At 48.2% G+C, this 13,378-nt stretch overlaps 1 protein-coding gene across 1 annotated transcript; it reads right to left on the bottom strand.

Moving 5' to 3' along the window:
- Positions 1-3,378: 3,378 nt before the first annotated feature.
- LOC123061713 (fasciclin-like arabinogalactan protein 11) lies at positions 3,379-4,451 on the bottom strand. Its single transcript, XM_044484927.1, has one exon. It carries the CDS (start codon positions 4,351-4,353, stop codon positions 3,616-3,618), a length of 738 nt encoding a protein of 245 aa, XP_044340862.1. The 5' UTR covers positions 4,354-4,451; the 3' UTR covers positions 3,379-3,615.
- Positions 4,452-13,378: the final 8,927 nt, after the last annotated feature.

Below are 13,378 nucleotides of genomic sequence, written 5' to 3'. Positions count from 1 at the left end.
GGTACCCCTGCCTTGATCTCTCTGCCTCCTCGCGAGCCTGCCTGATGAGGCTACCTCTGAGGAAGCTTCCTGTCGTCCACCCCGCGAGGCTTGGCCCCTCACGAGGGTCTTGAGTTTGAGCTGATGAAGATGGGCCGCGCTGGGCCCCCACTTGAGCCACGCCGCAGGCCGCAGGCAGGCAAGTCTGGGGACCCCCGTTCCCAGAACGCCGACAGCAGCATCTTGTGGATGACCTCAAGAACGGCAACAAGAGGTTGAAGAAAAATGATGCCTCAAGATCCCAACAATCCATTGGATTGGATGACGAAGAAGAAGAAGTTGTAGGGGAGGATGGACGAGCCATCATGCCAATGAAGAACCACCATGTGATGGGAAGCAAGTGGGAGAAGCGGAGGGCCGCTCGTGACGCAGCGATGTCTAAAATGTCTGCCACATGGACGAGCATTTTTTTGACGAGGAAGGAGAGATACAAACTCATGTTGGATGCACAGAACGAGAGAATGGGCTGGGACCTAGAGAGGTTGAACAAGTTGCAAATTGAGAGGGAAAAGATAGACTTGGAGAAGCGAGAGGCGTGTGTCAAATGATAACTTGAGAAGGCCAGGACTTTTGGAACAATAGAGGTTGAAAAGGAGATGTTGGAACTTCTCAAGAGACGGAGGATTAGAGGATAATGTTGGCCGATCCAAACCTCTTGGACCCAGAAGGCAAGAAGAATCTTGAGAAGAGGAGGAAGGAGGTCAATGTTCAGATGGTGTATGAGGGGTTGAGAGCGGTGGCCGCAGTAGCAGACGCGCGTCGTATGGCACCCGACGAGTGCTTCAGCATGTTGGCCGGGCGTGCCCCGTATGTTGAATTTCATTTTGGCATCCTTTAATGTTGAATTGTAGTTCATTTTGCCTTGTTGCATTGTTTAATCGTTGAATTGGTGATGAATATATGATCGACGTGCATGGACTTACATGGATTGGAGATTTTTGATATTAGGAGTATGATTGTCTGGCATAACTTTTAAGGGGCCGGCCGACACTGTCCAGGGACGCGTCCGGATGTGCCTGATTGTAGTAACGTATGTATGTCTATTTGCCTATCTATCTATCTATTTATCTATCTATCTATCTATCTATCTATCTATCTATCTGAAATGTAAATGTACAAAGACCGTCGTGAACTTAGCAAAATTGGGGACCCATTTTTTCCCCTTTTAAAGCTGTGCTAGCTGGTGTGTCTTCTTTTCTTGCGAATCAGCCAAAAGGTACTCCTTACTGGCAAAAACGACAAATTTGACCTGTGAACAAAAAGAATTCATAAAAAGAACTGTGCTTGAAAAAATTTCACTTCGCTGACCCTTTCGTGTGGCGCCCGACAGGTAAGCGTCACACTACACTATGTAGCGCCTGACTGACAGACGCTACACATCTGGCTAGCGTCGCATTCTGGAATACCTAAAAATTGCTAAGTCAGTGTGCAACGCCTAAGATCTAGGCGCTACACTGTATAGTGTAGCGCCTGGACCATGGGCGCTGCACTACTTGCATGTACCAGTGATGCAGAGTGTGTAACGTAGATAGATGAATTAGAATCAGATTACGTAGCAAACGCCAGTAGTAGTAAGGAGAGGGCAGAAACATCCAAGAGTTGATGAAACCCAAGAAAGATGTTGTAGCGCCGTACGTGGGAGAGGAGCAGACATCTGCCGGAGAAACAAGAAAATGATAAAGTAAACCTCATCCAGCCTAGCCGGCTAGCATACTATAGCAGCTAGCAGTAGAGCATGCATGTACTTTCACTGACAAAAGCCAAGCCAGGCTGCTGATGAGCATCCCGTAGCAGTGGCAGACCTGTCTCTGCACGGTACAGAAAACTAAGAGGGTGCTTGGATACAAGGGACTATTTTTAGTCTGACTAAAAATAGTCTTTTTTAGAGGCTAAAGTTCCAAGCACCCCTGACTAAAGAGAGGCTAGGACTAGTCTTGAGGCTAAAATCTTTTAGTCATGGGAAACCTACTAAAATATGTATTAGCTCTCTCTCTCCTCATTTAATTCCTCTCCTTAGTTCTGGATTGGAGGGTTTGGAGGATAATAAATGCTCAATAACTAGATTTTAGTCTCTTTAGTACTTGGATCCAAGCATGGGTGAGACTAGCAAGTTTTAGTCCCACTACTTTTAGTCATGGGACTAAAACGTATCCAAGCATGCTCTAAAGCGCGGTACGGGCAATGTAAATAGTGCAACGCCTAATGTATAGGCGTTACACTATATAGTGTAGCGCCTAATTCTTGGGCGTTGCACACTGACTTAACAATTTTTAGGTATTTTGGAATGCGACGCTAGCCAGATGTGTAGCGCCCGTCAGTCAGGCGCTACATAGTGTAGTGTGACGCCTAGCTGTCGGGCGCCACACGAAAGGGTTAGCGGAGTGAAATTTTTTCAAACACAGTTCATTTTGTGAATTTTTTTTATTCATAGGTCAAATTTGTCATTTTTGCCCTCCTTACTGGTATGTATGGATAAGAGTAGAATAAAAGCATGATTGCGAAAGTAACTCGCACGTACCAGCCAAGCGAGCTCCATCGTCATCTGTATAAAACGGATGCCAGACCGGCAGCGCTAGCTGGCAATTGATAATTGAAAGCGACGTGCCGCCACGCTACTCCATGATGTGCGTATCCGTATATGACAACGATGAATCCCTGTATGATACTAGTATACGTAGTACGAAGCTACCGGCAATGTTATGCTCTTTGCCAACAGAGTTACAGGGCTACAAGCTAATGGTTCTCGTCTTGAGAGCACTCTCCGTCTCCGATGAAAACGATGAATCCCTGGGAGGGAAGGCCATGCTATCACATCTGTGAGTAGGCTGTGAAGTAAAATGGAGGTTTCCAGACTAAACATTTTCACCCGAAGCAAAATAGAATGTGTTGCATCGCTGCCGCTCCATGCACTGATGCACGCACATAGGGTGTATAGTATTCGTACAATGCAGTACCACTACCACTATGCAATAGAATCGACTCACTCATCACCGGATGGGCGTGGCACCACGTGCTCGTGCATTGGCTCCTCCCTGCTCCGCCACTCTGTTCCACACTTGCACCAACTCCATGATTACCCATCCATCTCTTGATAAATCCAAAACCGAAAACTAGACGTGTACTATCATCCCATTTTGACCAGAGAACACTTCCAGATCAATGGGGCTGCTAAAATCTTATCCTGATTTAGTACCAGCTAGCTCTGATTATTATCAGCTCAACTAACGTGAGTAAAGCACCGACACACGGCAGTCTTTTGCCGGGCACCACAATGGTGTGATAAAAAAGGGCACACACTCAAATCGCAATGGGACCGTGTCTTTCAATCGCACTACCGGGTACTCAAAATGCACTGCGTCGTTATTAACATTCTTGCCTCAAACACATAAATTCAATCACATAACTCAATCTTAACAAACCGCCAACAAGGCAAGAACAAGAATGGAACAAAGGAATTTGAACAGGGTGGAAGAAAGGAAAGAAACACCAAAGACAAGGAAACCCATCGAGTCTATGCACATTGATTTATGACCATGGCGTCCTGGTCGTAGTGCGATCATCCCAAGCTACCCCATCTCACAAGAGGTAGCCAAGAAGAGCGGCCATGCCAGCCACGCCCCAACCGACGGCCTTGGCGCCCGCGGCGCCCGTGGGCGTGGCTTCGTCGTCTGACCCGGCCGGCCCGGAGGCGGCCTCACCCTTCTTGGTCTTGCCCCCCTTGGAGGCGGTGGGCGCCGGCGCCGGCGCCTTGGCCCCGAACAGCGCCTCGGGCAGGAGCACCTTGTCGACCGAGTAGACGGCGAGCGGCTTGACGGCGCTGAGCGCGTTGTTGACGGCGACCTCGACGAGGCCGGTGGTGACGTTGACCTGGTTGTTGGTGGCGACGATGTTGACGGTGATGGGCTCCTTCTCGCCGGAGGCCTGGGTGCGGACGGGGTTGCTGGCCGTCTGGAAGGACTCCATGGTGTAGTACTGGGGCAGGATGTGGGCCTGGACGAGCGACACCTGCTGCTGCTGGGTGAGGCTGTTGAGCGTGCCGGGCTTGAGGTTGTTGAAGGCGTTGTCGGTGGGCGCGAACACGGTGTAGCCGTTGCCGTTGAAGGAGTTGTTGAGCTGGCTGTTGAGCTGCGTGTCCTGCTGCGTCTCCTTCATCAGCCGCATGAAGGTCGTGTACTGCCCGCCCTTCACCAGGATGGCCGTCACGTTCGGCGGGCCGGCCGGCGTCGCCGAGGGGCCCGGCGCCTGCGCCTGCGACACCGCCACCAGGGCCAAGAGCGCCGCCGCGACGACGACAATGCCGCTCCTCGCCGCCATTGCTTGTGGCTCTGGCTGGTGCTGCTCTGAAGAACGGAGGTTGCAAGAGAGAGGAGTGGTGGTAGTGCGTGTGATCGTTACAGGGCGGGCAGTGTTGGGTGATATAGGGAGGCCGACGTGGGGTGGGGTTAGGGGGTGGCCGGCTGGAGATGAGCTGGTCTGACGGTGCGTACCGATCGGTGGTTGCCGGGGAGGTTATGTTATTCTCTGGGCGTGGAGTAGCGGGAATGTGCGCTACGAGGCGATGCTGTGCGACGCAATGAAATGAGCCGCAGTGCAGTATGAGTAAGGTTAATGGTGCGTACCGATCGTGGCGGCGGCCGCACACGAGAATCTTGCCCAGGCAACGGCCGTGCAGAACTACTTGTCCGCGCGCATGTGCCATCAAGTTCGATTAGAAAGCCGAGGGAATGAAAAGTCTGTAGCAGGTGAGAAGCAAGAAAAATACTAGTACTAGCTAGCCTATTAAAATTTGTCTTGTTAAATAGATAGATGTACAACGTCTCGCTAATGACACGCTATAGCGCGATATAACACATTAATAATGTATTCGAAGGCCGACACTATTTTACTGCAGCGCGCTATTCTTTCCTTGGAAATAACACCCCACAAAATCCCAACAGCGGAATAATCTCCTTCATCGGCATTCTGGCTGGAACAGGAGTATCTATAATAGGACTTCGTTCCTCCCTCTAAATGTCGGGCTGGACATTCCGAACACCGTTGAATAAAAAATTGTGTAACTGGACTTCTAAATTCCATCTCATATATATGGGCTATCCGACATCGATTGTATCCAGCCCATATATGAGACAATACGGGATGATCCGAACACGTCCGGACGCATTAGTCATGTTGGCTTCGGCGGGCCAGATCCATTCAAAATCTCTCAAAATCGTCCCCAGTCCTCGCTCGGCCTACCTTCTTCCCCTCTTCTGCCTCACCCGCGCCACTCCTTCCCCGACTCTGCCTCTGCCACCTCACCCTAGCTCCATGCCGTCCAAACTCCTCCCCACCATCCTTGCTACCTCGGACACTGCGGCCACACTAGTACGTCCTACTCCAGAAGTACACCTCACCCCTTATCTATTCGACCAAATGTCTGAGCTGCTTCTTTTAGATTCTTTTGCTCATTTTATAAGATCGAACGTATGTCTAGAGGGGGTGATTAGACTACTTGACAAAATAAAAATATAGCCTTTTCCCAATTTTAAGTCTTGGCAGATTTTAGCAACTTAGCACAAACAAGTAATCAACCTACACAAGCGATTCTAAGAGTATAGCAGCGGAATGTAAAACAATTGCATATGAAGGTAAAGGGAGGAGTTTGGAGGAAGCAAACGTAATGTAGACACGGAAATTTTGACGTGGTTCCGATAGGTGATGCTATCGTACATCCACGTTGATGGAGACTTTAACCCGCGAAGGGTAACGGTTGCGCGAGTTCATGTAGGGCTCCACCCACGAAGGGTCCACGAAGAAGCAACCTTGTCTATCCCACCATGGCCATCGCCCACGAAGGACTTGCCTCACTAGGGTAGACCTTCACGAAGTAGGTGATCTCCTTGCCCTAACAAACTCCTTGGTTCAACTCCACAATCTTGAAGGAGACTCGTGACACCTAATCAATCTAGGAGACACCACTCTTCAAAAGGTAATAGATGGTGTGTTGATGATGAACTCCTTGCTCTTGTGCTTCAAATGATAGTCTCCTCAACACTCAACTCTCTCTCATAGAATTGGATTTGGTAGAAAGATGATTTGAGTGGAAAGCAACTTGAGGAAGGCTAGAGATCAAGATATATGTGGCTGGAATGGAATATCTTGACCTCAACACAAGTGTCGGTGGTTCTCTCTCAGAAAATGTATGTTGGAAGTGTAGGCATATTCTGATGGCTCTCTCCTCAAATGAAGAGTGGGTGGAGGGGTATAAATAGCCTCCACACAAAATCTAACCGTTACACACAAATCACCAAACTCGGTGGAACCGAATCATACAACTCGGTCAGACCGATTTAGTTCATAGTGTGACTGTTAGGGTTTTCGATGGGACCGACATGTCAACTCGGTGGGACCGATTTCATTAGGGTTAGGGCAAAACGTAATCTCGGTGAGACCGATTACACAAACTTGGTGGGACCGATTTTGGTAATAGACAAACAGAGAGTTGGCCAGGCAAACTCGGTGGGACTGATTCGCTCATCTCGGTTAGACCGAAACGTTATGAAGGGGAAATGGAGAGTTTGCATTGCAATCTCGGTGGGACCGATCACTCATTTTGGTTGGACCGAAACGTTACGAAGGGAAACAGAGAGTTTGCAATCCCATCTCGGTGAGACCGAGATCCCTATCGGCGAGACCGAATTGATTAGGGTTTCTGGTAGTGGCTATGTCACATGAACTCGGTGGCGCCGGATAGAAGATTTTGGTGGGGGCGAGTTTGACTTTTGGTTTAGAACATATATGGATATGAGAAAGTAGTTGAGGGTTTTTGGAGCATATCACTAAGCATTTTGAGCAAGTAACTCATTAAGCAACACCTCATCCCCTTTTAATAGTATTGGCTTTTCCTATGGACTCAATGTGATCTTGGATCACTAAAATGAAATATAGAGTCTTGTGCTTGAGCTTGAGCCAATATTTTGTACTTAGCATTTTGAGGGGGTCCACTTTCTAATCCATGCCATGCCAATCATTGAGCTTTCCTAAAATATTTATCTTCAAATAGCATTAGCTCAATAAGCTATATGTTGTTAAGAATTAACAAAACCACCCAGGGTGTCAGGACCCCGATTCCAAGTCACATCGAGCATGTATATGATAGTGTCGCTAGCATCCATATGACAGAGAACCCGGGCCGACATGGCTAGTCGTGAACCCAAAGTGGCACTAACCTATGGGGACAGGCATACATGAATCACATCGAGCATGTCGGTCAGCGGCGTGTGAATCCGGGCTGTAGCACTGGGCTAACAGGACTCCGGGAACCCAGGCTGTAGCAGGCTAGGCAGGACTCCAGATGTCACCGCGTGACATTTCCCCGAAGGGACAGACACAGGAACAAAGTGAAACACATGCCGGCCAATCAAGTGTCATGAGCAGTAGTGTTGGGCTAGCAGGACTCCGGTGAACCGGGCTGTAGCGGACTACTATGGCTCATGGAAGCACTAGACTACATTTCCCCATAAGAGAGGCTGCCAAGGATAAACAACTAGATTATCGGATCCCACACATACCAAGCATTTCAATCATACACACAATATGCTCGATATGTGTAAATATAACATGGCATCACAACATAACTCTACAACTCAAGTATTTATTCATTAGGCTCCAAGGAGCGAGATATTACAAACATGGGTCTCATGACCCAACAATCATAGCATACAATGCAAAGCACATGCGGAAGCTTAACATGTCTGAGTACAGACATCTACAAATGAAAAAGGCTAAGAAGCCTGACTATCTATCAGATCCTGCCAAGGGCACAAGATCGTAGCTGAGGTATCAAGATAAACGTCGAAGTCCACGCGGAACTACTAGCGAGACTGAAGCCTCTCTGCAAAAACATAAATTAGGCAAACACGAGTACAATTGTACTCAGCAAGACTTACATCAGAACTAACTACATATGCATCGGTATCAACAAAGGGGGTGGTGGAGTTTAACTGCAGCAAGCCAGCTTTAACTCGGTGGCTAACCTGAACTACGACTGCAATCAACTCTTTGGGGTGGCGCACACGAGTCCACATATTCACCATTCAATACACCACTATGGAACTGCTCCCGTCTCCATACGAGAAGGGCATCCATAGCAGTCACACTTATCTTGCGAGTTTTAGAGTATCCACTTTCACTTGTCTATGAACTATGCAAGGGGTCCAAGTTTCCATATCCGAGGAATCCGGCTATTCGAATAGATAATGATAACCCTGCAGGGGTGTACTTCTTCACACACGCTCCCACCACTTACCACCATATACACGTCATGTATCTCAGCAACCTTCAAGCAGAAGCCTGGCGAGGGTGTCGGCCACGGCCTACCTAAACACTTAAGTCTCTAGTCCAGGTTTATCGCCTATCCAGGTTCCATCCGTAGGGAGTCCGGCCGAGGTTTCCACATACGGCCCCGAACGATGTGAACAGGGTTCCCTAGACACCAAACGGGCGCCCGGTACACCGTGCCACGGTGTATCTACCGCAACATAGCCCACCCCTAGGGTCAGCGCTACGCACGGCCGCCAACACATAACCTACAAACACCAGAAACTAGTTGCAACTCCTGGACAGAGTACTAGGGTGATTAATAAGCCGAGAGGGTCAATTAAGGATCCCAATGAGTGGTAGTAGCTGTTCATGGATCACAGACACAGAACTCAGTTCCTGAGGACGACTACGATGAGACAACCCACCATGTACTCCTACATGGCCTCTCACCGCTACCTTTACCAAAAACGTATTCACACACTTAGCTCACACACGGTAGGACATGATCACACACCACCGATTCATTCCCGATGAATCAGACCTGACGCAACTCTATGTAATAGCAGGCATGACAAACAAGCGTGAATGAGTAGGCACATCAGGGCTCAAACAACTCCTACTCATGCTAGTGGGTTTCATCTATTTACTGTGGCAATGATAGGTCATGCAGAGGATAAGGGGTTCAGCTACCGCAATAAGTAACAGATGAATCGTTGTTGTCCTAATGCAGTAAAAGAGAGCAGGAGCGAGAGAGTGGGGTTGTATCGGAATGAACAAGGGGGTTTTGCTTGCCTGGCACTTCTGAAGATATCATTGGGTCTTCATCAGTGTCAACGATCACAGCGTCGGTACAATGTCTATCGAGAGGGGACAACCACCGGCAACAAAGAAGGAATACAATCAATGCAATGCACAACATGATGCATGACAATGACATGGCAATATGCTGTTGATTAAGCTAATGCAACTAGCAACACAATTAAATGAAGTTGGTTTGAACCCAAAGTTCAAATTCAAACTCCACATGCGGTTATTTAAATACCATTCATTTGATTTGTCCTAAACAGTGGCCTTAAGTTGTTCTAACATGCATGAAAATGGTACAGATGGATTCCTTGAATTTTTCTGATAATTTTTCATATATAATTTATTTCATTCTGAGTTATAGATAATTTTCTATGAATTTTAGACATTTTGGCTATTTTCTGGAATTTTCTGAATTACTATAATTTAAACTAAATCCAGAAAATGTATTACTATGTCAGCATGATGTCAAGGTGATGTCAGCAGGTCAAAGGCGTCGACCAGGTCAAACCTGACAAGTGGGACCCACTGGTCAGTAACCCAGTCAACTAACTAAGTTAGCTAGCCCTAACTAACTAGCCTCGGCCCACTGGTCAGCGACTGTAGTAACTAACCTAACTAGCTAATTAGCGCTAACTAGAGTAATTAGTCAGGCGGGGCCCGTAAGTCAGTGAGAGAGAGGGGGAGGTCAAACCGGGCAGTGGGGTCAACCCATGTCGGTCAACGGGTCAGGGGTCGCCGGCGTTTAGCCGCCGGCGACGACAGAGACGGCGGGGCGGCTCGGAAATGCTCTACAGGGCACCATTCGATCCGTGGGTTGCACCTACGGGTTACTGAGAGTGAGGCGCATCCATTGGGGGTGGTGGTAGGAGCTGGGGTGGCCGGAAAAGTGGCCGGCGACGAGGTTCAGCGGCGGCAGCAGCTCGGGCATCCTCGGGATAGCGCTACAGAGCACGGGAGGGGGCGCTACGGTTGTCCGCGGGCTCATGGGATCGTGCTAAGCACGATGGTGTGCTCGAACACGAGCTGCGGTGGTTGTGGCCACGGCGGCGTGGAGTTCTCGGCCAAGATGGGGCTATGGCCTAGAGGTCAAAAACGACCAGGGGAAAAGGGGGAAACGACTCGGGGGCTCACTGTCGTGACGTAGGGATGGCCAGTGTGCTCGGGGAAGTGTCGGAGGCGGCGAATTGACCGGCGAAGTCCAGCGAGCAGAAGCGGTGGTGACGAGCTCGAAGATGACGGCATGGTGATCCTCGGCTTGCGTGGCTTGGCGAGGAGGAAGAGGGGCACCAGGTGGAGCTCGGGGGCGCATCGGAGAGGCTCAAAGATGGCTGTGGCCGTGGGGCAGCTCGTCAGCGGCGACGGCTGCGTTCGGTCGCGTGCGTGAGAGAGAGACGGAGAAGGGGACGAGGGCGAGGGAGAGTGCGAGAGCATCAAGGGGGTCCAGGGGGGTAGCGTGGCGTCGCAGAGGGAGTCCAGGGCGACGAGGGGGGCAGCCAGGCAGGCAGCTGCCGGCGTGGCACGCCGCGGCGCCGTGGCTGTCTTCTCCTCTGCCTTCTGGCAGGAGGAAGAAGACGCCCCTGCCCTTGGTGGCCGGCCAAGTGGCTGGGCTGCCAGGTGGGCTGGGCCTAGCACAGTAGTGGGGCGACAGGTAGGCTGTCAGGTAAGTGGCCCAAAGGACTTCTCTCTCTCTCTTCTAATTAAATTTTGTTTCTATTTTTCTGTAACTTCTGAGCTTTATTAAAAAATACCAAAACGTTTCCAAAAATCCTGAAAATAATTGTGGGCTCTGTTAGGATTACTCCTAACAGCCCACACTTAAGTTCAGAATTAATTGAGCACTTAAAATAATATATAGCATTTAAATGCCCAATTGCAAGTAGCATATGATTTAATTCAGTGACCCTCTGTTGTCCTTGAAAAGTGTGCACCATTTTTGTCATAGGTTCTAAACCAAGGCAGAGATGATGAACATTTTAGAAGGGCATTTTGGGTTCAGTGAAAATGATTTTATTTGGACCCTAGTTGAATTTCATTTGCTGCCAGGGTTTATCAGCCCCCATTTCAGGTTTCTGAGAAAAAGTAAACATGATGCATGGAGGTTATGCAAGGATAGGCAAGACTAAGCTAGGGCTGTGACAGCTCTCTCCCACTAAACAAGAATCTCGTCCCGAGATTCAGGTCGTGAGGTAAGAAGACAAAGGGGACACACGACCAACACAATCTTCGTGATCCTGGGTGCACTCCATAAGAATGTTGATTTGATCACCTTCATTGTCTCGAAGTCTTGCTCCAGGAACTCCTACCAACATGACAACGAGAGGGAAAAGAAACTCTAGAAGGATCGATTTTCTAAAGATCGAGCAGCTCAGTCTTAACTCACGGAATGAGACATAAAAACATCTTGCGAACTGAGACACAAAACACATATCAAGAGTGATGGAAATGAGCATATGACAAGGTTTAAGTAAGTAGCGGAATTCCCACACCTAGGAGGGTGGTGAACGGTGTCAACGTAGCGAGGGGTTGGGTTGCCATGATACCATAGCGAGACATCTTAAGGAAGGTGACTCGCAGAAATATTCCCTTAAGTGGCAAAAAGAATTACTTTTGATTCAGAGATCATTGAAACTTTTTATACCAGTCTAAGGCAAAACACAACAATCGCTTAGAGGAGTACGAAGGGATGGCATACCCGGACTAGAATGGATGATGTGGACTACCTTGTTGAAGACAATGCAAGGGATGATTTGCTTGCGCGTGCTCTCAAGAACTTGAGCATTTCCATATTCATCAAGGTTCTACCAACATCCGTGGCAAGGATCCTGGCAACACGACATACTACCATGATGACTAGTGATGGATGATGCGGATACAAAGGAGATAACACCTTCTCAGATCTTCCCTTAGCGAGGCTAAGGGAACAGAATATGGACGATCGACCGAGAGACATTTAGCACTTCGCTTCTAATGTTCTCCTTGATGTGCTAGCGTAATCCATTTATAGATATGGTTTGATATCTAGAACATCAAGTAAAAGGTCGAACTTCGGAAGCTCAAGAATCCATAAGGAATAACTACAGAGGCAGATCCTGCGAGATCCTTATGGGGAGGTGACCAACTTTCTTTAATCGAGATACTACAATAATAGGTCTTCCGGCTGGATGTGTTGGCCACGACATCCACTTTACCGGTTATCGAGAGACCAATATTATAGTTCTTGGAAAATGCTCCAACCATCATATCTGCTTGAGATTCAGATCTGGTTGGTGTCAGGATATTCCAGACTCACCGAGTCTAGAAAGGAAAAGGAAGGTTTGCAACACAAATCGACGAGATGACTTTGCGAGATTCTCGGGGGAATGAACTACGGTAGTAAGCTCCAAAACATGAGCCGGTTCTGCTACAAGCATGTGAACACGTTGTCCTAGACAAGCATGGTCACCTAGTAGTCTTAAAATGAAACACTACCGAGTTGAGGGGGAACCATCAACAAGGATATCGAAGTCCTTGCGTAGGTCCAACTCTTAAGAAGAAACTTCTTCTCCTTGAACAAATCAATCAGTGGCTTGGTGTGCTAGGGATACGTATAGAATGTAGATGATCAGTCTATCAGACCATAGAATACTTCGCACATGCATGACTGACTTGGGATGATTCCAAAGGAAGCAAAAACAAACTTTCTCGAATTCATGGCGGCAACTTGCACCAAGTGCACATGAATTCGAGGAAGTCACTTCTTCCATGCAACATATGCTTCATGAATGGGACACAAAGGCATTGCTTACAAGTTTTCAACACTAGGTTGATGTTCAACATGAATCATGGTGGAGACAAAATGTTGTTGATGGGCTCAACAAAAACTCATTGGAATTTCCATATCACTGGACTTCCACCATCATGTGAACACGGTGATAGCATTGGTCAGACCAAAAGATGTAATGGTGTATGCTCGAGGGATCAACCATGGGTAAGACAATATTACGAACATCGTTGGTTCTGATTTGACTTGACGATAGCCCATACTCAAGTCAAAGTTTTGGCAAGGCAATAGATCCAACAACTGATCACGAGGACCCATCGATGGAGATATCATTTTTCTTCAACACACACACACACAAGGATATCCCTTAGTGATGAACTAAGTGGATTAAGATTTTATCTTCCAACTCTCCAAGTTGTTATTTGACTCAACCAACTAGCTTAGGGATATCCAGCACAGATTCTTGGTGAA

Source organism: Triticum aestivum, chromosome 3A, assembly GCF_018294505.1.
Source record: "Triticum aestivum cultivar Chinese Spring chromosome 3A, IWGSC CS RefSeq v2.1, whole genome shotgun sequence".
NCBI classification, from domain to species: domain Eukaryota; kingdom Viridiplantae; phylum Streptophyta; class Magnoliopsida; order Poales; family Poaceae; genus Triticum; species Triticum aestivum.
This window is presented reverse-complemented; position numbering and strand designations above follow the sequence as displayed.